The 21,860-nt window shown below is 49.5% G+C and overlaps 1 protein-coding gene and 1 long non-coding RNA gene across 3 annotated transcripts in view; one reads left to right on the top strand and one right to left on the bottom strand.

The window, feature by feature from the left end:
- POU2F3 (POU class 2 homeobox 3) overlaps positions 1-21,860 on the bottom strand; it is a 104,980-nt gene that overhangs the window by 9,251 nt on the left and 73,869 nt on the right. For both annotated transcript variants that reach the window (XM_032357653.1, XM_032357654.1), the window contains 7 exons: positions 10,977-11,081; positions 9,683-9,785; positions 7,314-7,396; positions 4,855-5,037; positions 4,295-4,436; positions 2,554-2,690; positions 742-903 (listed from right to left, as the gene is read on the bottom strand). In XM_032357653.1, coding sequence (XP_032213544.1) covers positions 742-903; positions 2,554-2,690; positions 4,295-4,436; positions 4,855-5,037; positions 7,314-7,396; positions 9,683-9,785; positions 10,977-11,081 — 915 coding nt within the window. The remainder of the gene's footprint in view (positions 1-741; positions 904-2,553; positions 2,691-4,294; positions 4,437-4,854; positions 5,038-7,313; positions 7,397-9,682; positions 9,786-10,976; positions 11,082-21,860) is intronic.
- On the top strand, positions 3,814-16,197 carry LOC116598603. Its single transcript, XR_004289113.1, has 3 exons — positions 3,814-4,007; positions 14,284-14,401; positions 14,811-16,197. It is a non-coding gene; the product is annotated as an uncharacterized LOC116598603 (long non-coding RNA).

Raw genomic sequence — 21,860 nt, 5'->3', positions numbered from 1 at the left:
GCTCATCTCTTGTGCTCCGTATCTGAGCTGACAGCACATCTTGCTGGCTCCATGGCTGAAGTGTATTTGGAATCCAACCACTTCTCATCTCCATTGTGGCTACCGTCTTATCCTAAGCTACCTCTGTGCACAGCCTGGTTATTGTGTTTCCCCACCTGTGTCCTGCTTCTAGATTATTCTCCACACGGCAGCCCACCTCAGCCAGCTCAGACTTCTCCACTCCTAGCTCTCCAGTGGCTTACTTCATCCAAACTCAAAGCCAAGGTCCTTTCAGTGACCTCCATGAGCTTTGGGTGGTCTGCTCTGTGTTACTCCTCTGACTTTCCCTCCCGTTCTCTCCTCCTTCCTCACCCTGCCCCAGCCACACTGGCTGCCTTCTCTTCCTCAAACATGTCAGCTCTTTTTACTTGCTCGTCCCTCTGCCTGGAACACCCTTTGTTCTAGAAAGTTCTTTCCCTTTCAACACTTGGGGCTCCACTCAAATGTCACCTGACCAGGGAAGTCCTCTCTGACCTCTGTGTTAAAAAGGCATCTCTCCACAGTTACTTTCAATCCCCTGACCCTTCTTTATTCTCCTTTATATGCTGTAGATTTTATAGGTGGCATCTTTCTGCTTATTTATTTATTTATGGCAAGCCGCTTGGAACTCCTGACTGCCATCTTCCCCAGGATGGTGTCCTCCAGGCACCGTTCCTGTCCCTCCCCCTAGTGCCTGGTGGCAGCTTGGTCCCCGGCACTCACCAGGCGGGAGTTGTAGATGGGTGATTTGATGGGTGTGGTCACAGGGCAGTTGATCCTCTTCTCCTTCTGACGTCGGTTACAGAACCAGACTCTGACCACCTCCTTCTCCATGGACAGCTGCTCTGCAATCATGGAGATCTCCTCTGAGCTGGGTTTGGGGTTCTACAGACACCAAACGGATAGAATGTGGTCAGGAGGAAAAGGGAAGAGGGTCAAGAATCAGGGACGGGGGCCGGATGTTCCAAGGAAACAAGACAGAACAAGAGATGGACCGAATAGCATCAGACCTAGGATGGAATACTGGCTTTATCAGTTACTGTTGATCCTTAGAAAACTGCCTTAACCTCTCTGAGCCTCAGTCTTACACCTATGAAGTGAGAATAATATCTCCTGGAGAGGATCTCTGTGAGGATAAAACGAGAAAGGGTGTGTCAACTGTCCAGCGTGGGGCCTGCCACAGAACAGAGGAGCCATCAATGTTCTCCCCTTCTGTCACTTCTCCCTTCAGGAGTTTTGAAAAGAGGAGTCTGCTGCTGAGTTGTGCAGGGCAGGCAGAATCCCGAAACCCACGTTCCCCTCATGCCCCGATATCCCTTTCTTGTGTTACAACTTCCTGTCCTACCTCAAAATAGGAAAAAATAAAGACAAAGCATGTGGATCCATCGAGACTGTGGGGATAATATATATATAAAGTATCTATTATATTATACATTAAATATCTCTATTAATATAATAGTGTATATGTCATATATCAATATAATAATGTATCTATTATATATATTAAACACTCTCTTGTTCCATCCTCTCCTTCCACTCAATCTTTGATCTCAGCCCCTTTCTCTCCTTCCTCTAGCCCCCTCCCTTGCTCCAGAAACCTAATCAGCAGGAAAAGCCTGCTCTTGTCATCCTGCCAGCAGGAAGCGGCCGTCGAATCCTTGAGCCAGATGTCCTGGCGGATCTGCTGGAGTGGGCAGCAGTCTTGAAGGCCCCGGGCACACAACGTTAAATGAGGCCAATGGCACATCCTCTAGGGCCCTGTGTGGTGTGAACCAAAGCTCTGGAAGCTGGTATCTGAGGGATCCCAACTAGAAGCTGTTTCGATGCACCTGTTTCCCCCTCTTCCCCTTCCCCAGCTTCCACGGGGCACGAGCTGGTGTTATCAGCTGCCACATACTGGCTCAGGAAAATGCTTCTGCTACACGTTCAAACAAACGTACGTATAACATGATCACAAGCATTTACACACACGTGGAGGAGAGAAAGAGAAGGAAAGACATGTAGATGCCATTTAATGGCAGGTTTTTTTCTTTCTACTTCCCTGGGTTTTCCTAATTGTTCACAATGAGCATTTACTACATATATAATTTTAAAAATGTATAAATCAATGCATAGAAAGTAAAGAATTCCAGGTAACTCTACTTATCATGATGAGCACTTCGTAAGGTATAAAACAGTGGAATGCCTGTCGCATACCTGAAACATAATATAGTACATCAACTATACTTAAAGAAAAAATAAAAAATTTATATACAGTGGCCTGGCTTTGCCACAGCTGGATCAAGAGATCCACCCTCTTCTGGGACCCCAGATGTCATCCCTTAAGACTCCCAGTGAGAGGGACATTAGGTCCCCAAAAAATGTCAGGGCAAGAGGGGTCCATGGGGAAAGAAGTTGCTGGCAGTTCCCTTCATGGGCATACATAGGGGGCAGCAGAGGGTGTGTGTGCTTGCTTTGCGACCCTTTCCCTGAGTGTGCCCGCTCATCCAACCGTGTACATCAGCCCACCCGCTCCTGCCCGGAGGAGCCGCTCACATCTTGAAATCTTTTCTCCAGAGTCAGGCGGATGTTGGTCTCGATGCTGGTCCGTTTCTTCCTCTTCCTACCGAATACCTCACTGAGGCTAGGGAAAGAGCTGGGGGTGTTCATCGAGGGCTCTGATGGAGAGGTTTCTGTCGGGAGGCGGAAAGTCAAAGGAAGTTCAGAGAAGAGAATGCACTGGCTGGGCCAGGCTCTGTGTTCATGGCCTTGAGGTCCGACCCCGCTTCCCGGTGAGCTGTGCAGTGGCTCTTTCAAGACCCATCCCCTCCCCCTGCAGGTAAACTGGGACAGGCCAAGCGTCCTGCTTCTGCTCATAGGTCTGGGCGAAGGTCCTCTGCAACTCCCACGCCAGTGCCTCCCGTGTTTGCGGTCATGGTTCAGGGACACTTGGCCATCGGTGGCTGGCTAGGGGTGAGTGTGTGCAGGCAGAGATCCTACAAGGAACACTCATGAGTCTGTTTTTTTCCCAGGGATGCCTGAATACTGAGTAAAATGGGAAATGGAGTTTGCAGCTAAAAGCAGTGGCACTCGGTGGCAGAATATGGCGTGGAAGTCACTTTCTTTTCAGTGTTTAAGTGTTGGAGCCGAGGGAGGACCGATGGACCTGGATACCCCTCACAAAGGACTCAGGCATCAGGGAGGGGGTCACACTAGAAATGAACAATAAGGAACCTTCCCAGTGATCCTCACCGCCTTTGGTCGTCTCTCTCACTTCGGTGCCCCGAGAAGAGCTGCCTAAGGGCAACCTGTCTGGGGCAGCTTCCTTGCCCCTCCCCCATTCCACATAGAGGGACTTTTGAGGGGGTAACCCCTTTGGCTGCTTATCCTCCCCCCCCCAACACTTTCTCTCCACAGTAACCACTCATCCATGTGTATCTACTGACCAGAGCCCGGCCTGGCACAGGGTCTCTCTACCTTCTCTCTTAACCTACACCACTGGTTCTCAACCGGGGCGATTTTGTACTCTCCCAAACCCCCAGCAGATATTTGGCAGTATCTGGAGACATTTGTGCATGTCTTAGTGGGAAGCAGGTGCTGCTGGCATCTGGGGGTAAAGACCAAAGATAACTGCTAAATACCATGGAGTCCAGAGGACAGCTTCCTACAACAAAGAATGCCCTGGCCCATGAGACCCATAGTGCCATGCGGAAGCCCTGTTCCACTGCCCCACAACACCAAACTCATCTGTCCATTGTTCCATGTACTTTGCCCTTGACCCCAGGAAAGCCTCCCAGGCCACCCTGTGGACTGAATCCAGCCAACCTCACTCGTGCTGTTAGCTTTCCCTACTTGTCCAGCTCACTGTAACTCCCTGCTTTCTGAAGTCCTACTCAAGACGACCCAGACAAAGGGCTTGTGTTGTGTCTATGGCCTCCCCTTCTCCCACACGAGAGCCTGGAGGACCCACGCTTCTATATTCCTAACCAAGACATGGTCCAGAGAGCAAGGTGGGTAACTGTTCACTTTGGAGAGCTGCCCTAAAGTCTAGACTGGGTGGGTTTCTCGTGGAGAAAGGAATGGGGCCAAGTTTTCATGACCTAATGCCATGTCCTCCAAAGGACATGTCAGCTGACATTTCCATCTCTACTTGCCTGTCTCCCATGTCTTATTTCTCAAATGGTTCCAGACTCAGGAGGAGAAAGGGTCTTACACAGTGACTGCCTCAAGCCCCGACACAGACAGGTCCCTGGCCCCCTCCCAGGGTACCAGCTGTCCTTGTGTCCCTGCCACCTACCTGCGTCATGCAACCACTTCTCCAGCAGCGGCTTGAGCTTGCACATATTCTTAAAGCTCAGATTGAGGGCTTCAAATCGCGAGATGGTGGTCTGACTGAAGTCATTGCCGTACAGCTTTCCCATCGCCAGCCCCACATCTCCCTGTACGTGGGGATCGAGAGGGAGGAGCTGGAGACACAGGCTTCTTCTCTTCTTTGTCCCACCATCCTAGCACCAACCACGCACACAGAGAACCTTCAAGCACCCGCCCATCACCTCTTGGCTCCTTTCCAGGTGTTTTCCCTCTCAGAGGGAGAATTTGGTTCATTTCCTGCCCCAGACTCCGAGTGGGTCGTGCCCATGTGCCTAACACCTTGCCTGGCTCTCATTCCTCCCCTGTTCCCCAGCAGTGTCCTCAGTTTCCTTACCCTTGACAACTGTGCCCTATTCCCTGGGACATAGGGACACGATGGGCTTGCCCCAAATACACCGAACCTCAGGTTGTTCCTGAAACATACGCCCAGGAAGCCCCGTCTCCACTCACTCAACCCAGTTCCTTCTGGCTCCCTGCAAACCAGACCTGAGTGAAGCCCAGCTTAATGCGCCTCTGCTTGAAGGTCTTGGCAAACTTCTCCAGCTCTTCCAGATCACTGGGCTCGTCAGCCCCTCCAGAGCTGGGTAGATGCTTGGGCACTGGGAGATGTGGGGACGCTTCCAGATGAGGTTCTAAAGAAGATCCTGGCAACCCTGGGCGCCCAATTGCCTAAGAAGGAACACATACGGAACAGATGCACAAATAGTCAACCAATCAAATGGCATTTTCTGGTATTGCGTACTAACAGACCCACTTAGAGGATAACAGACCCCTGGGTACACTTGATACCTATTTTGTCAGTGGTGTGGAAGGGGGAATTGAGGATTTCTATGAAGGGACAGCAAATAGCTAGAATAGCTGGGTAGAAACAGTAGGAGTGCAAGACAGGGAGGTGGCCTTTCTGGGTTTTAGGCTATGACTCATTGTTTGACTCTGAGCAGGTAACTTCCTTCTTTCAGTTTTCCACCATAAAAGGAGTTAGCAGGTTTGTTTACAAAGATTCCAAAAACAAATCTCAGAATGGGACAGGGGGAGAAAGGTTGTTTGCCTTGCCTGTTCTTTTCCAAAAAGGGAAGTAACAGGCATTCAATAGGTGTTGACTGAAGATAACAGAGGACATCTGAGACTTGTTATATTAATAGAATTTCCACAGAATTTTAAACTCCTGTGACTGCCATTATACTTTCTAACCCATCCTTTGCCTTCATGAGAGTGTTTTGTTGTAGTTGTTTGTTTTTAAATCAGAGGTATTCCAGTGCCATCTGAATATACCTGGATCTCATTTATGGTTGTCAGGAGAGAGTCTTCCTTCCGTTTATTTTCACAGAGAAATAGATCCTAAGACCTAGAGTCCATGTTGTTGCCCTTTTGGGGACAGGAGTGACATCCACCACTTCACAAGGAGCAGAGCACACACCAAGGGGGCCAGGCATCCTGTCCAGTCCCCGGGCCACTGCCCACGTGGACAACTTGGTCCACGTCAGCCCTCTTCTCTCCCCTTCCCAGCTGACTCTTTTCCTAGACTGGGGTTAACTTTCCTCCTTCACTCCTCCAGGACATGCAGATTTACCACTCAGATGGGCATCCTTAAGAGGAGACAGGGAAAAGGACCAGAGAGAAGTGAAGGACTCCTTTCCCTGGTGAAGGATCTTTTAGAAGAGGATGATTCCAAAGCCTCATGGATTTGATCCTATTTTGTAGGCAAAAGCCTCAGCCCTCCTGAGACTTCTTTTCCTTGATTCATTTGTTCTTTAATCCGACAAGTACTGAGTTCTTTGCTAGAGCTTCTTCTCCCTCCCTTTCACATCCAATCAGATGCCAGGCTGCATTCCTTCAACTGCCCCAAACATCTCCCCGTCCGCCCCCTCCTCCCTACTCTCACTGCTACGACTGTAAGCAAGTCCCTTGTTACTGCTGCCTGGGACAATCTTAATAACCTTCTGAACAGTTTCTTTGCTTCTTAATATTTTAAGATGTGAGAGTGGATCTTAGGCCCATGTAAGATCTCTTCTAGACCTAAGTCTATGATGAGATTCTGAGTCCTCGGGGAGTGGAAGAGTTCAGGACTCCGGCGTCCCCATTCCTACCGGCCACTAGATGGCACCCTCTCCCCTTCCAGACGCCTTCCCTGGCCTCTCCAGCCCTTTAGAGCCGGGGCCCTGAGTGATCCATGGGGGATCTTTGCATGGAATAGCGACCCTGGGCCTCTGCAGTTTGTTCCCCGCAAATCTGCACGTCTGTCCCTTGAGCTGTGCCGGTTATTAACTGCACGGGGACAGCCAGATGAGGGGAGGAGAGGCCAGTCCCGTCTGGCTCCCGCTGCTCTTAGCAAGTCACACTCCTGGCCCGAGGCTGCCTCGGCCAGAGGAACCAGCTGGCAACCAGGCGCTGGGTGGAAACAGGGCAGCTCAGCAAGCTGCCCCTCTCGCAGATGGCAGACCTCCCGACCTGCACACATGCACACTGCAGGAGGTAGTCTAGAGCAGTGGGTCTCTAGAGGGACCCAGAGGTGAGAGACTGTGTCCTTGTGGTCTTGGGACATCAGGCCTGTGGGACTCCGGTCTCCTCCTTGGGGCTTGAGAGCACCCGTGGCAGGGCTGACGGTCCCTGTGCCTGCCCTGGAAAGTTGGCAGACCCCAGGTCCTAATGGAGTGAGTGAAGCCAGGGCCCGATCCGGGCCAGAGTGGAGGGCCTGCACTGTGGAGCAGGAGAGTCCAGGAGCGGACATCTCTGGGCTTTACTTCTGGCTCCCCAGGTGATGGGGGTCAGTCACTTCTCATGGCCGTGGCTTGCATTCCCCTCGTGTGAACAGGGATAATCCCTTGCTAGTCCCTGTTCCCAGAGGGGTAAATGCCCCGCATCCAGGGGGTGGGGGAAAACCACTGAGCTGCTCTGTCAAGAGCCAAGGCATCCCTGGAGGAAACAGGAAGAATGTGGTTGTTTACCTGGGACGCCAGGCCAGGCCCAGTCTGCGGGAGGAGGAGAGAGCTTTGTTGCTGTGGAAAGGGGAGAAGATTTGGCTGCAGACCTGGGTGAAAGGGGAGGGACAAAGGAACAAACAAATAAAATCCAGGCCATCTGAAAGACGTGCTCCACAGCTCTGGAACCGAGATAACTGTCCCCACCCCCTGTGACCTCATCAGGTCCCTCAACCCACCCCAAGCCCCGTGAACAGGGCCCCTACAGCCATGGCCCTGGCATTGCCACACACAGGTGGAGGTGAATGAGACATGGGGTAAATATGTAAGCAGGATCCCCAAACCAGTCCTTCTGCCTGCCCGCCAGCCTGGATTGGTGCATAGGTTAAGGAGGCTCAGGGCAACCTGCTCTGGGATCTGATAACCAGGACTGAAGAAATCCGACAGGGAAGGAAAGGCAGCTGGAGCGGAGGAGCTGGCGAGTTCCATTGTGCCTGTAGAAGGAGGCTGCGAAGGCCCGAGCAAGTTTGCAAGGATGCCAGACCAAGTGGATGTGGCCAGAAGGCTGCACTGGCCAGGCCAAGGGCTCTTGGCAGAATGAGGACATTTTATACTCGGGAGGAAAGGCAGAGAGAGAAGGGAAGACCAGGGGCCAAGCCTCTGGGAGCTCTGTCTGGTGCTATGGCCTCTCCCTGTTTCTTGTGCTGCCTGAGGACCGCTCTCTCCTTCCCTCTCCGAGAAAATGGTCCATGAAGGGCTCTGCCTGGTTGCTGGTCATGATGGTGACCTCCCTCTAGGAAGGACCACAGCTGGGAGCTCTTGCTCTCATGGCGGAAATGGAGCCATCAAGTGACCAAAGCAGACAATGGGGCAGGTCACCCCAATCCCTGAACCCAAACCCGAACCTTTGGTCTCTGTCCTCGCTAAGCTGCTCTGGGCCACTGATGTACAGAGCTGCTGATGCCGACCTTTATGCTTCCCAGTCTGTAAAAGTCAGGGCTGAATATTTCCTTATTAAAATAAACAAAAAGCTCTTATAAGGAGCTCTGAACTGGGAGTCAAATGCTTGAATACTAATAGTAATCTAACATGTATACTGCATTTTGAAATGCATAAAGCCTTTTCATATGCATTATTTCAAATAACCCCCAATAACCTTGTGAGGTAGAATTTTACTCTTATTCTATATTTTACTATTATTCCATTTTGTTTCATTTTACTCTATTTTTATTCAGAGAGGTTAGGTTAACTTTCTCAAGGACACACAGCTAGTAAGTGATTTTTAAAATTAAAAAAAAATTTAACCAATGAGTTTTCTGACTCCAAATTTTGGGGGGTTTTGTTTGTTTATTTGTTTTTCCCCTTGCATCATACACTGCCCTCATTCGTTATATGTCTACGTCTGGGCCATTTTGATATCACTGTCTTCTAAAGATGAATGGAATTAACTGTTACCTTCTCTTTCCTATTCTAGGAGTATGATAGACATTGCTTGGCTAAAATAGATATGTAAAGGTTCAAGTATGTTCTTATTCATCATTATAAAAATGTTCTGAGATGCCGTGGAGCCTAGGGATAGGGACTGTAATTTAGGCAAGTGCTAGAGATGGAAGACAGAGTTGGATTCTGGATTTCCAAAACCTCTACCTGGGATTCGTACACTGGTGGAAAACTCCTACTTCCTCCACCCCTCGGGCTCTAGTTAGTAGAGATGAGAGAGGGAGAGGCAGCACAAGGCAATGGCCAAGAACACAGGTTTCAGACAAATTATTATGGAACTTTATTATGCCACTGGAGACATAGTATGGCTATCTACTGCACGAGGTGATTTTGAAAAATTTCAGGAAAATCACTCATCAGAGCTCCTGGCATATTATGCTCAAGAAATACTAGCTGTTATTATGAATATTCTAATCTGTTTGCTCTTGGTAAAGGAAACCTTCTCTGGTAGTAATTTCCCTGCCAAAGAACACCTGAAAGCCCCCTATATAGCCTCTGGGTGGCGCTGCAGCTCTACCCAGACAGTCACAGCCAGCTTTTCAGAGGTGAAGGATTTCCAAGGAACAGGGACAGGCAGGCTCCGCAGATCTCCAGGAACTCCTCCTTCCCGTACCGCTTCCCCTACCCGTGCCCCCAGCTCCTGGCTACCTTGTACCCCAGTCCGTACTGACCAGGAAATTGAGGGAGATGAGAGGGAGAAGCAGAGAAGGTTCCTCTGCCTGCAGGAGCAATGGTGGGCATCCCTTCCCCGGGCGCTGAAGTAGATGAGCTGATCTTAAGGTCAGAGGGGTGAGCCACTCACCCCATGCCCCACACTTGGGCTCCCTCATCCAGCAAGCAGGGACGGCATGTTGCTGGACTTGGCCGGTGTGGGAGGCGCCAGCCAGGGTTCTTACCTTGCTGCCCAGATTGGGTCTGAGATAGCAGGAACTGGGATACAGACTGTAGGTGGCCAGGAACGAGCACGAGCTGCTGGAGCGGATGGAGGGAGGTCATGTCCTGCATGCGGGGGGGAGGGACACACAAACATCACGGAATTTACACGCCAGGGATGCTGGCTCCCTCTGGCTGTTGCCCATCTGTCTCATGGGGTCTCCAGACTCAGAGACTTCGTTGGCTGTGACCTTGCCTTATGCCTCTGCGTAGCTCAAGTGCCTGGCACGTAGTAGCTATTCCATTAATGCTGGCATTGTTACAGCTCCCGTGCCTGGCCACGCAATGCCTTGCAGCCCATCATAGTTAAACTTTGCTTTGTTATTTAATGTCTGTGTCTGTCAGTCTCACCACCCCACTAGACTATAAATGTCAGAGGCACGGGCTGAGGATTACCGATCTCTCAGAGCTTCGCCCTAGAAATGGCAGGTAATCCCAATCATCCAATTTTGTATGTTTTAATCTCATGTCACTTGAGTATGCTGAAAGTCATATCTAGGCCATTTCCTGGGCCTGAACCTCTCCTGGAGGAAGGAGCAAGTTATCAGGTCTTAATGCAACCAATTTGACTAGACAGAAAGTCCATGATCCCTGAGTTCCTCCCACCAGCTCCCACCGTGGAGATACCAATCCCAATGCTTGGGGCATCCAGACCTCCAGGGCTCGGTGCACAAAGATGAAGAAGAGAGGAACGGATGCTCATTTTAATCTTAAATCTTTCTAGAAAAGGGGTGGTATTTCTTCCCCAGATTATCCAGAGCAAGAGGGGGGGCTGGCCACAGGGACATCCGCCCTCTCAGACATTTGTCGTTACTGTTTTAGGGTGCCTCCTTCTTCCCCCAACAGCACTTTGTTCTGGTTTGGCTTTGTTGCAAAAGCTTGAGGGAGGAGAGTGGGCTCACTGGAGACAGAACCACTCTATGTCTGTAGCAGTGGCTGTCATCACAGGGCTCCCCCGAAGTGGCCAGCAGACACCAGCCCCAACGCTGCTAGGTCCATTGTTTTGGCAGGATCAGCTCTCCTTTGTCCCAGGGAGGTAGAGGTAGCCAGGCTTCCCCTTTAAGAGTGCTCTCCTGTCTTCTCATCCCCACCCCAGGCCTTCTATCCCTTCTTCACATTCCCTGGAGGGCGGTTTTGCAGACCAATCTAGATTCACTGAGAGCCAGGTCTAGAGGTGAGACATGTTGCAAAAGACTTCAGTTAAACTCACTGGCCCGCTGAGACTATCTGGGCTCCCTGACATGGGCTGGCATTTACCCCAGACATTTGGTTTCCAGGCATCATCGTGGCTCCTTGACTCAGGTGGCATGGCCGATGCGAGAGGGTCTGCTGCAGGGAGTCGCCGAGGTCCTCAGTTTTAATCTGTAAGTGGAGGCAGTAGGGGAGTGTCAGTTCTGGGCCTCCGCCCCCGCCACCCCTGGCAGGCAGAAAGGGAGGCTTGGAGAAGGTCAAGGTGATGAGTGACAAGGCCAGAGAGTGCAAAGCTAGCTGGGTGCCTATGGGGTTGCAGCTTGATAGTCCTGCCTGCCTGTGCCCTTTAACGGCTAAGAGAGAGGCGAGTGGCCCTCTGGAGGAACAGTCTGTAAGCAGGTGGGGAGGGGTTCACAGATCGATCTGCCCCCAGTACCGTTCGGCGGGCTGTGCCGGTGCAGAGGGCAGCTTACCCTCTCCCTCCATGAGATGAGAAAAAATAAGTATATTGCAATGACTATAAATATTTCTTTTTTTTTTTTAAAGATTTTATGTATTTATTTGACAGAGAGAAATCCCAAGTAGTCGGAGAGGCAGGCAGAGAGAGAGAGGGAAGCATGCTCCCTGCTGAGCAGAGAGCCCGATGCGGGACTCTATCCCAGGACCCTGAGATCATGACCCGAGCCAAAGGCAGCGGCTTAACCCACCGAGCCACCCAGGTGCCCCGTCTATAAACATTTCTGTTGAGTTCTGAGTTGATGCTCTTTTTTTTCCCCCTTGGGGGAGATGTTAGAATTTCCTTTGTGAAATGATGCTGAATCTAAACGGGGTTTGATTTTTTGTTTATTTTTTATTATTTTTTCTTTCGTCATCTCTAGACGCAATGTGGGGCTTGAACTCACAACCCTGAGATCAGGAGTCATATTGCCTCTGACTGAGCCAGTCGGGCACCCCAAACAGTATTTTAAAAATTCCCCACCTCACGGAGTGCACAGGGGCTCAGTCAGTTGAGCGTCTGACTCTTGGTTTCCATTCACGTCACGATCTCATGGGTGGTGGGATCAAGTGTCCGTGTCAGGCTCCACATTCAGTGTGGAAACTGCTTGAGATTGTCTCTCTCCTCCTCCCCCTGCTTGCACTCTCTCTCTCTCTCAAATAAATAAATCTTTAAAAACAAGAATAAAATAAATAAAAATGTCCCACTTTATTAAAAAAAAAATGGCAACCCTTTATCAATCTTCCCTCTACTGTGTTTTATTTTTCTGGTCCACAAAATCCCAAAGTCTGGGAGCCAGTTTCCCCTCTATCCCCTTTCCCTTGTTTTCCACAGTTAGCCATCTTCTGTGTGCTAAGCTGCTTCTGCCGCCCACCCTCCTCACCCATGTGGCTTTGGTGACAGTCTTTGCCTGTCTCCCTACAGGTGGGGACATGTTTCCCTCACAGTCACTCACTACTGCAGTTGCAGCCTAAAGGGCCTGCGATGGCTTCTAAACCCTCTCTAGCCTCCCTCCACCAAGCACCCCCCTGTGGGTTTCCTAGGTGTCCAAGGGCAGGGCAGGACACACCATTTGTGCCCACCCCTCCTCCCACCCAGACAACAACTACCCTCTGGCAACTTTTCGGGAAGTCCACTGGGGAGGGGGGAGCCAAGTGACTGAATTCATACAATATGACAAAGACCATAGGCTCTAGACCATATCTTTTAAAATACACTGGGGAGACCCTCTGATGGAAATTCTTGGCCACAGATGTCCTGCTTAAACTACTTTCTTGGTCTACACTGGAAATGTCACTGACATCCTAGAAGCTCTCGCGTCTTAGTTTAACCCAAGTTAAAGGTTCAGGTGAAGCTACATTTGTGCTTCATCACTGCAGAGAAATGGACTTTGGATCACAAAAGGAAGATTTCCCTTTGGCTAGAAAGCTAGGAAGACCCTACTGAGTGACATCAGAGACCAAGAAAACAGCTAGTGTCCTAAATGCGGTGCGTTGCACACAGTGGGAACTTATGCGAGTTAATCGAATAAAAGACACAAAGAGAACCCATCTCTCTACAGTCTCCAGCAGGATACAGTCAGGAGAACATGGAGCAGGGAGCTAGACCCTGCTTCCAAGTCCTAACCTGGAGTTTAGCTCACTAGGTAACCTCCAACCATCTTTTAGCCTGTAGGAGACTCATTTTCTCCCATCTGCTATGACTCTAGATGATCTTTCTCTCTTCCAGTCCTAAGACGGAATTACAAGTTCTAGTTCCCCGGGGCATTGGGCAGACTTGTCTGGCCCAGGTTGCTGTGACGTTCTTAGGTAAAGCACACCTACACAGCACCAACAAGCCAGGGTTACACCAAATTTGGTAAGAGGGGGCTTCTTTCAGGGACCATCTGTCCAAATCCCTCCTCTCTTCTCTCACCTAAAGAGACCTGTTCTGGAGCCTTGGAAGCAGAGAGGAGGAAGGGAAAGCAACTGGAAGTAGCACAGTGAGGGGCAGAGAGTTGAGACTTTCTGAAAAACTCTGAAGGCATGGCCATGCAGGAGGGATTTCCAAGCTCCCATCCCTACCCCCAGTGCCCCTCAGCTCTTCCCACCCACGCTTGGCATCTCCATCTAAGAAGCTCTGGTGTCCTAGTTCTTCCCCTAGAAATTAGAGTTTTCACATCCTAGATTCCAGGGAAACATTTGTTAGCAGGTTTAAAAAAGCTAGGAATAGATGATAAGACCACTTATTTAAAACCACCACCAACCACCACCGCCACCCTTAAGATTGGCTCGAAGAGATTTTACTGAAGCAAAGCCTTTGGGGGCCGGCCTTCCCTCCCTGCATCTCCCTTCTAGAGCCCGGGGGTGGAGGAGGGGTGAGGATAGGTGAGGTGGGATGGAGGAAGGGGGACGGAGGGAGAACACTGAGCATTGCAGCCAAAGCCACGCCCGTGGAACCACCTGGGGCGGCTTGGCGTGGTGCCAGCTCCGAGGCAAGTGGCAGGGTTCCTTTATAGACTCGTTATGCGCAATGGAGATAAGAAGGTGCAGCTATGACAGAGCTTGAAAACATGTGCTTTGCCTCCAACCTGTGTGCTATCTGTTAGAATCAGTGCCAGGTCTTCCTGCAACACTTAATTTCAGAAACCAGCGCCATCATAAAAGAAAACGCACCCTTTCATCTGCTTCCTGGATCAATTGCCCTCCAAACTCTTTTAGGGGCACGGCCGACCTCCCAGTTCTGAAAATGAAGCGGCTGATAGCAGAAATTCCCTTCGGGCGTTCATCTGGGGCGTTCTGACAATCCCCCCCACCCCAACGCCCCAACTTGTGTGTCATTCTCCTGACTTTCTGTTTCACCAACATTTTTCTTCTTTCATTTTTCATATTTCATTAGCCTTTGGGTGTGAGCTGCTGACAGTAACCCCCAAAGAGAAGAGTCCTACGCAAACCAAATCCAGAGACACTAAAGGAGATTTCCTTTTTCGAGGATAAGTTCTAAAACCTCTGTTCTGGTAGGTGGCTGTCGGAAGGGGAGGAAGTGGGGAAAGGCACATTCAGGGCTCTTCTAGCCTTCAGCACACTCTGACAGTTCTCTAAGAGTCCACAGGCTGAGAAACTCCGAAATTAAGGAACAAAAGCCCTTCCCAAATCAAAAAATCCCTTTCACTGCTGTCGAATGGAAAAGATTGGAGCCTTTCCAGGCAACTGGGTGTTGGTTGTGGATCTGGATGGTGAGATAGAGAGGCTTCTGTTGGAATCCCATTGACTTCTAATGTGAGAACCTGAGGCAAATTGGGTGAAAATCCAATTTCCCCCTTACTTGTGAAAACCCAACCAAACCCACAGCCTGCCCGGAATCGGGAAGACTGTCTCCAGGGTCCCTCTTGTGGTTCTTCTCATGTCAATGAAATCTTTCTCCAGGTCCTGCTCGGGACGGGCTACTCCCATGGTGGGACATGGGCCGCCACAGAGGACCTCAACCTGTCCCGGCCACTGACCATCCTGTCTGCGTATTAAATGAGGTTTGTTAGTTCGGGATTTTCTTCTGCCCACTGTGCGGTACACAAGTATTACCCTGAGTCTTGGGCTGTTGACCAGGGAGGTAAAAAGTCGTCACGTGTGATTAGCTTTTCTAAGCCCAGTGAACTCCCTGACATCACCTGCTTGAGAAAGCAGTAGCCTCCTTCTGGGAGGAGAGAGCCCCCTCTAAGGAGCTGGAAGCCTTCAGACATTCCTACTTGGTTTCTCTTCCCAGCTGGGCGGGGGTGTAGGGATGAGTATTTACCTTCCCATCTCATGGAGGCCCAGAGAGCTTCAGAGATGGGTATTAAGTTACATAACAAGACACTGGCATAAGTCCCTTAAGGGAATGATCCTCTGACTCTCTCCTGGTGCTCTTTCTACAAAACAGTGCGGCAAACATCCCAGGAAGAGGAGACAGCATAGACTGTGGGTGATGGCAAGGGTGGTGTTCTGGCCCAGACAACCCTGCGGACCTCCTTATGAACCATCTGTTTTGGGGTCATGTGATGGGGCAAGGGGTTGCTGGGGTACCCCTCCCTAGCCCCTCCCATACAGTTTCACATGGTTCTCTCTGGGGGAAACAGCCCAACGCTAATGAACAGATCACTGGCGATGCAGACGATCAAAGCTGTTGTCTTGGTTGCATAACTCGTTTGTGGAAAGTGTTTCATAAACATTTCACAAGAAGGAGAATTTCAAAGCGTGAACATCTCCCAACCTGCCTTCAATTACAGGCAAGACTTTTTTTTTTTTTCTTTCTCCCCCCTTCTACACTTCTCCCGAGCAGTAAGGAAGAGTTTCTGTTTTGTAACTGATGTATAAAGGGTTGGCAGCGAACACGTTGCTCATGAAAATATCCTAAGAATATATTTCAAGTGGTGGAAGGAGGCAGGCAGGTAACTCGTCTCTGTGAACAAGGCTGAGATTCCCCCAGGAGATGTTGGCTGTATCTTCGCTTGGGAGACTCTCCTCTTTCCATAGTTCTTGGTTGTTCCCTGGGAGTCCAAGACTTCTGCCTCTTCAGAGGCCTCTGGGAAGTGCCTGGGGAGATGGCCTCACCCATTCCCTGGTCTCTAGTCAGACCTACGACAGACCCGCCTAGATGCCCCTTTGCCCATAGACACTGGGATGGTCTTCCTGACCGCATCAAACCTCTAGACAAAGGCGGAGAAGAGACGGGGACCCTTGAATAAGCTAATAGCTTCTTAGGAAGCCCGGGCCATTTGGAGTTGCCACCTCCTGGAAAGAAACTTTTCAAAGACACATCCTTGTTTTCCTGGCTTGCGCCTACTCTAGAAATGCAACCAGCTTATCAGTCATGTTAGTTAATGTTTTGGCTTCAGTTCTTAGGACCTAGCATGGCTAGTGTTGACACATGTGTGAAAAACCCCATCATTTTAAACCCATAAAAGTTTTCTTCTCCCTCTGGCACATAAGTCCATGCATTCAAGTTTAATAACTCTGGGAAGGGGCTGTGCCCTCACCGAGGACGCATCCTCGCTAATGTTCTTTGGTGCCTAGGACTTGAGCAACTTTGTACCGCGTTCTTTCGGTGCCCTCCTGAGATGCCTGTGGCCTTCCCTTCCCGTGGGTTGACAGGAACTCTCTTTTTTGACCCTGATCCCCTTTGAATCAGACTGTTCTTGTTCTCCCAGGACACCTGGTGGAGAAGAGCCCAGAGCTACTACGGTCTAGGGAGGAGTTCCACAGAATGGTTGACTTGCCCACACAGAGAGCAGCGCTGCCCTCAAATAAATGAAAGTGCGGGAGGCAAGAGGTACAGTGGGGGGGGAAATGCTGGGCATGTTTCTGAATCAAACCCTGAAAATGGTTCCTGAGCCCAGTGGCCATTCTTGGGAGGCGTCTGGTGAGTGAATGTAATTTGCCATGACACTCAGATCTTTGGTGAATACCTGGGCTGCCCATCATGGACAGATTTTGCTGTCCTTCCCAGGAGAGGGGATGATTTAAAAAAAAAAAAGACATCCAGAGAACAAGCACAAGGCCCAGGGTCAACCGTGTGTCCTGCCTTGGGGTTCCATCCCCGATTCTAACTTGTTGCATGATCTAATATTCAGTGATTCTGTTCCATTCTCTAGGCCTAGACTGTTTCTCCACAAAAGGAGGGAAAAAGGCTAGATGGAATCTACTTAAGAAATTCACAATATATAATATTAATAATCACTTATTCAAATTAATTCGATTTAATTACTCAAATTAATATTCAAATATTCAATTATTCAAATATTCGATCAATACATAATAGAGAGTGGGAGCACACTTGGGAGCATAAAGTATGCTTGTCACCATACCCATTATACAGATGGAAAGATTGAGGCTTGGAGCCATTAAGAAATTTGCTTAAAGTCACACTAGGATACCATAGTGTGGATAATAAAGCTGAGATTTCAACCCAAGTTGACTCCACGGTTCTCCATAAACCTGACACTCAACTGTGTGTGATGGGTTCCTAGAATCATGGACCCTCCAAGGCAGCATCATGCAGACCATGCCAGGGGTAAGGCAGACACTCAGCAAGTGTTGATTCCCTTCCCCATTAGAACTGGAGAGAGGGGTGCCTCTGTGGCTCCGTCAGTTAAACATCTGCTTCCGGCTCAGGTCATGATTCTGGAGTACTGGGATCGAGTCCCACATGAGGCTCCCTACTCAGTAGGGGTCTGCTTCTTCCTCTGCCCCACACCCTGCTCCTCCCCCACCCCTTCCCCCTGCTCGTGTGCTCGCTCTCTCTTTCTCACTCTCTCTAATAAATAAAATCTTTAAATAAAAAAAAAAAAAGAACTGGAAGGAAATATACCTATCACCTGGTCCAGACAGTTCATTTTATAGCTATGATTCCTGAAACCCAGAGTGGGGAAATATAAGGTGCTCGAGGCAACACAGCTAGAGTTGTGGGCAAGCCAGTTCCCATCAGGACGGGTGTCCTAACTGCCCACTCAGTAATCAGTCCATTCCATGGCACGGTGGCGCGGTACTCGCCTGCCCCGGCTCCTGTCATGTTACTCAGCAGTAACCTTAATCCCACTATTCTAATGACATTTCATCAAAAGAAAACGTGCCCCCGCCCCCAGGTTCTCAGGGTGAGGTTTACGTCCAGATAAAGCACACGTCTACTAAGTACGAACATACTTGGCCTGGGAACCGGCATTCTGTATTTCCTTGACATGTAGGAATTCACTCCAGGGGCTAGATATTTGCTCTTTCCCTCCCCGCGCCCTCATGATGAGGAAGATACGTGGGGAAGGGAAAGAGAAGGTCCAGGCCGACCATGCAATCCCTATCCCAGTGAATATTTTACTCTGAGTTCCAAAGGAAAGTAACGTAAGGAAGGGCAGATGTCCTGCTTATCCTGGACACACACGCGCGTGCGTGCACACGCACACACAAGCACACACACACATAGCACCAGCTTGTGGTTGCAAAGCACTCTACAGATTAGTTCCAAGAACTTCAGCTCCAGAAAGAGAGAACATAATATTTTTTTAGCACTTTAGAGATTAAAAAGCACTTTTAAATATATCGCTTATTCGTCATGATATTTCAATGATGGAAAAAAACCTTATCAAACGTTTTTCCAGATGCAGACACAGTTAGGAGAACACACATAATGTACCCACTGTCAGACTGGCAGGAAGAGCAGAGCCGGACTCTCTACTTGGGTCGTTCACTTCCAGACCCTCCCCCTCGTCTGTCTGTACCATTCTGTGAGGCAACCCTTTAGGGTTTCCCCCAACACCAGACTTACCTACCCAGAATGTGCCTGTGGATCCCTGCCTCCTTTGTGTGTCGCGTTGTTTTCACACGTGGGGCATGGTTGGTGTAAACATTTCCATGAGGGGAGCCTGGGACTTCTCCATGTATGTGGGGTCTCCACAGTTATTGAAAGTAACACTTGCCACAAGTCTGAATGGGGTTCTCTTTGGCATTTCCTGGGAGCTGCCTGGCATAGGGAAGCCTGCCTCTGAGAGTCGGAGCCTTGGTTATCTATGAAAGTAAGCGCTTTTCCCCGATAATTTTCATCTTTGAGAACTGTCTTCTAGCAAGGCTGAGATCCTTGTCTTTTATATTCCTGTGGGACCCCCAAATAAAGTGAGGCACCCCCTGTGGCCCTCTAACACTGGGTCTGCTCCAATAGCAGTGAAGTAAGATGGTCTCCTATGTGGCATGCTTGAAACACAGGTTTCCTCTCCCATAAAGTCCCTCTTCCCAGTTCAGGGGACAAGCATTTAGTATGCGCCTACTGTATACTTCAGGGAACTAGCAGCACAAAGATGAACAGGGGCCTCCCAGGTGAATTAGGAGACAGCTCACAGGAAGGAAGCAGCTACTATGCAATGCTCGTGCAATCAGAAGTGTGCACAGTGGTTGTGTGGAGAGGCTGTCACTCACTGTGGCAGGGCAGAGCATGGCTAGAGAGAAAGGCCAGTGAGGTAAGGAAGGCCCCACAGAAGGAAAGTCCTTCTGGGCAGCTCTGAATGGTGAAGGGGGCTCACCAGGAGAAGGCAAAGAAGGGAAGACCAGTGGGAAAAGCTTGCCCAAAGTTGCAGAGGGCGAGAGCGACAGGCAGTTCAGCAGCTGCTGTGTGGGTTTGGGGAGAGGGAGGTGGGGGCAGGCAGCCAGGGCTCCTAGAAGGCCTGTGCGCCCTGCATAGGAATTCAGACTGGACTCTGGGGGCAAAGTGTAACTGGAATCGAGGGGAATAGCACAGAGAGACTGTCTTTGGCTCCGTCATGCCAGCAGTGGTATGGAGTGTGGGTTGGAAGAGGTTACAACGCAAGCAGGGCAACTGGTAAAAAGGTGTAGAGTGCAACCATCCCAGTGAGAACCAGTGAGGAGGAGCCCAAGGCCACGACAGCAGGACCACAGCAGAGGAGAGATCTGCTGACAGAAAATAGACTTCTACCCCTGAAGCTTTATCCTTCATAACAAAGGATGGTCTATTTCGGGAATTTCCTGGTGGCTGCCTGCGGGACCGAAAGAGCCAACCCAGACACCAGTCTGAAAGGCCATGGTCAACCCCACTGCTGGATGATGGGCTGGAGGCCCCCTGGGGTTCCAGAAAGCATGTGCTTGTGAGGTCACACGGTTCTGCAATGTTTAATTTTCAAAAGCTAATTACTGATTTCAAATGAGAAGAAAAAGAAGATTAGAAAACAGGAAACATTCCAAATGTCATGTATCCGTGCTGAACTTTTTAGTTTATGAGGTGTTAAAGTTTGTTGTAGAGTTTCTTCTTTTGCCTGGGGAAAGGGAACACTTGAGAGGTTTCAGGGCATGTGATGACAATGCACATACACACACGCGCGCGCGCGGATATTCCCGTGTGTGAGTGTGTGTTTAGCAATAAGTAATAACCCAGATCCTTCCCTTCTTGCATCTTGAGTCATGTCTACCAGCAGGCACCGCCTGGGATGTGGCCTCCTGACCTCCCTTAGAGCTTTCCTTGATGTTCTTTGGTTTACAAAGCACTTTCAAACACACAACTTGGGTTGATTTTCAGCATATTCTCACGAGATTGAAAAGGCAGGTGCTGTTATTCCCATTCTACAGCTGAGGGAAACAAAGTTGAAGAAAGGTAAAAGATTTATCCCAAGTGCATGGCTGAACCCAAGGGCATCTGAACCCAAGTCTTCGGATCTAAAATCCAGCACCCGTTCCGAATCCTGAACGTTCCTCACCTGCCTCCTACTTAAGCAGATTTTCAGTCCCAAAATCTATCCCCTTGCAGCTCCAAAGACTTATATTTCAGTTCGGGATAGATATTGATTGGTTTCATTATGAATAGAGATCTTGCTAAAGGTGATATAAATGTCTCTACTTTCCCTTGAAGAATACCTAAAAGATAATTTAATGAATGACTCAAGTCATAATTGTGAACTCCTTTTAAAAGCGATCATGCCCTCAGGGGGACAAAGTGTTTGGCTTCTGCTGGCTGAGGCACTAAACAGCCCCCAGTAGCCCCCAGTAGTTTTTCGGGGGGTTTTTGGTTGTTGTTGTTTTTGTTTTTTTTTTTGTTTTTTGTGGGTGAGTTTTTTCGCAACTCTCCTTTTTAAACTCCTTTCTCACACCAGGTTTTTATCTGCTACTGTTGGTATGTTTGGTTCTAGCAGCCGGTATTCCAGCTCAAATTTGCAGCTTTTATTTGCTGAGGGCTGGAAAAAACCAGATCATTAAGCTCATTACAACTGTTTCGAAAATAAAAATTTCAGGCTCTGAGAAAGAACTTGGTTTGCTCCCTTCTTATCCTTAGTGGGGTCCTAAATAGGTAAGGCTTCGGGCTCTCTGGATAAGAAAGCCATATGGTAGCTCTATGGAGCTCCCCTTAACATCGGGCTCACCCTTTGGTTCAAATTTTATTGAGTACATATCTATCTTGTTACCCTTATTAGCCTGGAATAGGGCCCCAGGGACAATGGTTGGCTGAACCCCCACAATTGGTAGTATAAGCTACATTCTCTAAGGTTGGGGAGCAATTATGAAATTTGTTATAAAAAGTTTAAGGGATGGGGCACCTGGGTGGCTCAGTGGGTTAAAGCCTCTGCCTTCAGCTCAGGTCATGATCCCAGGGTTCTGGGATCGAGCCCCACATCGGGCTCTCTGCTCAGCAGGGAGCCTTCTTCCCCCTCTCCCCCTGCGTGCCTCTCTGCCTGCTTGTGATCTCTGTCTGCCAAGTAAATAAATAAAATCTTAAAAAAAAAAAAAAAAAAAGTTTGAGGGAACGTGAGTCAAAGGATTCCCTAATCATCCGTTTCCCTGCCTAGGAAAGGGAAATAATTTCTGATTCTTACCCAGGTCTCAAGAACTTGGGCTAAATGTCTATGCAATATATTCCAGGGAAGGTGTTCCTTGCTTTTGCCCCCCCAGACAACATGAAGATAATGATGGGGCACGTTCATTACCGAGAGACCGGTCCTGCTTGTTCTGGCCTGC

The sequence above is a fragment of the Mustela erminea genome, chromosome 9, assembly GCF_009829155.1.
Source record: "Mustela erminea isolate mMusErm1 chromosome 9, mMusErm1.Pri, whole genome shotgun sequence".
Classification (NCBI taxonomy): domain Eukaryota; kingdom Metazoa; phylum Chordata; class Mammalia; order Carnivora; family Mustelidae; genus Mustela; species Mustela erminea.
Note: the sequence above shows the minus strand (reverse complement) of the source record. Positions and strands in the feature narration are given on the sequence as shown.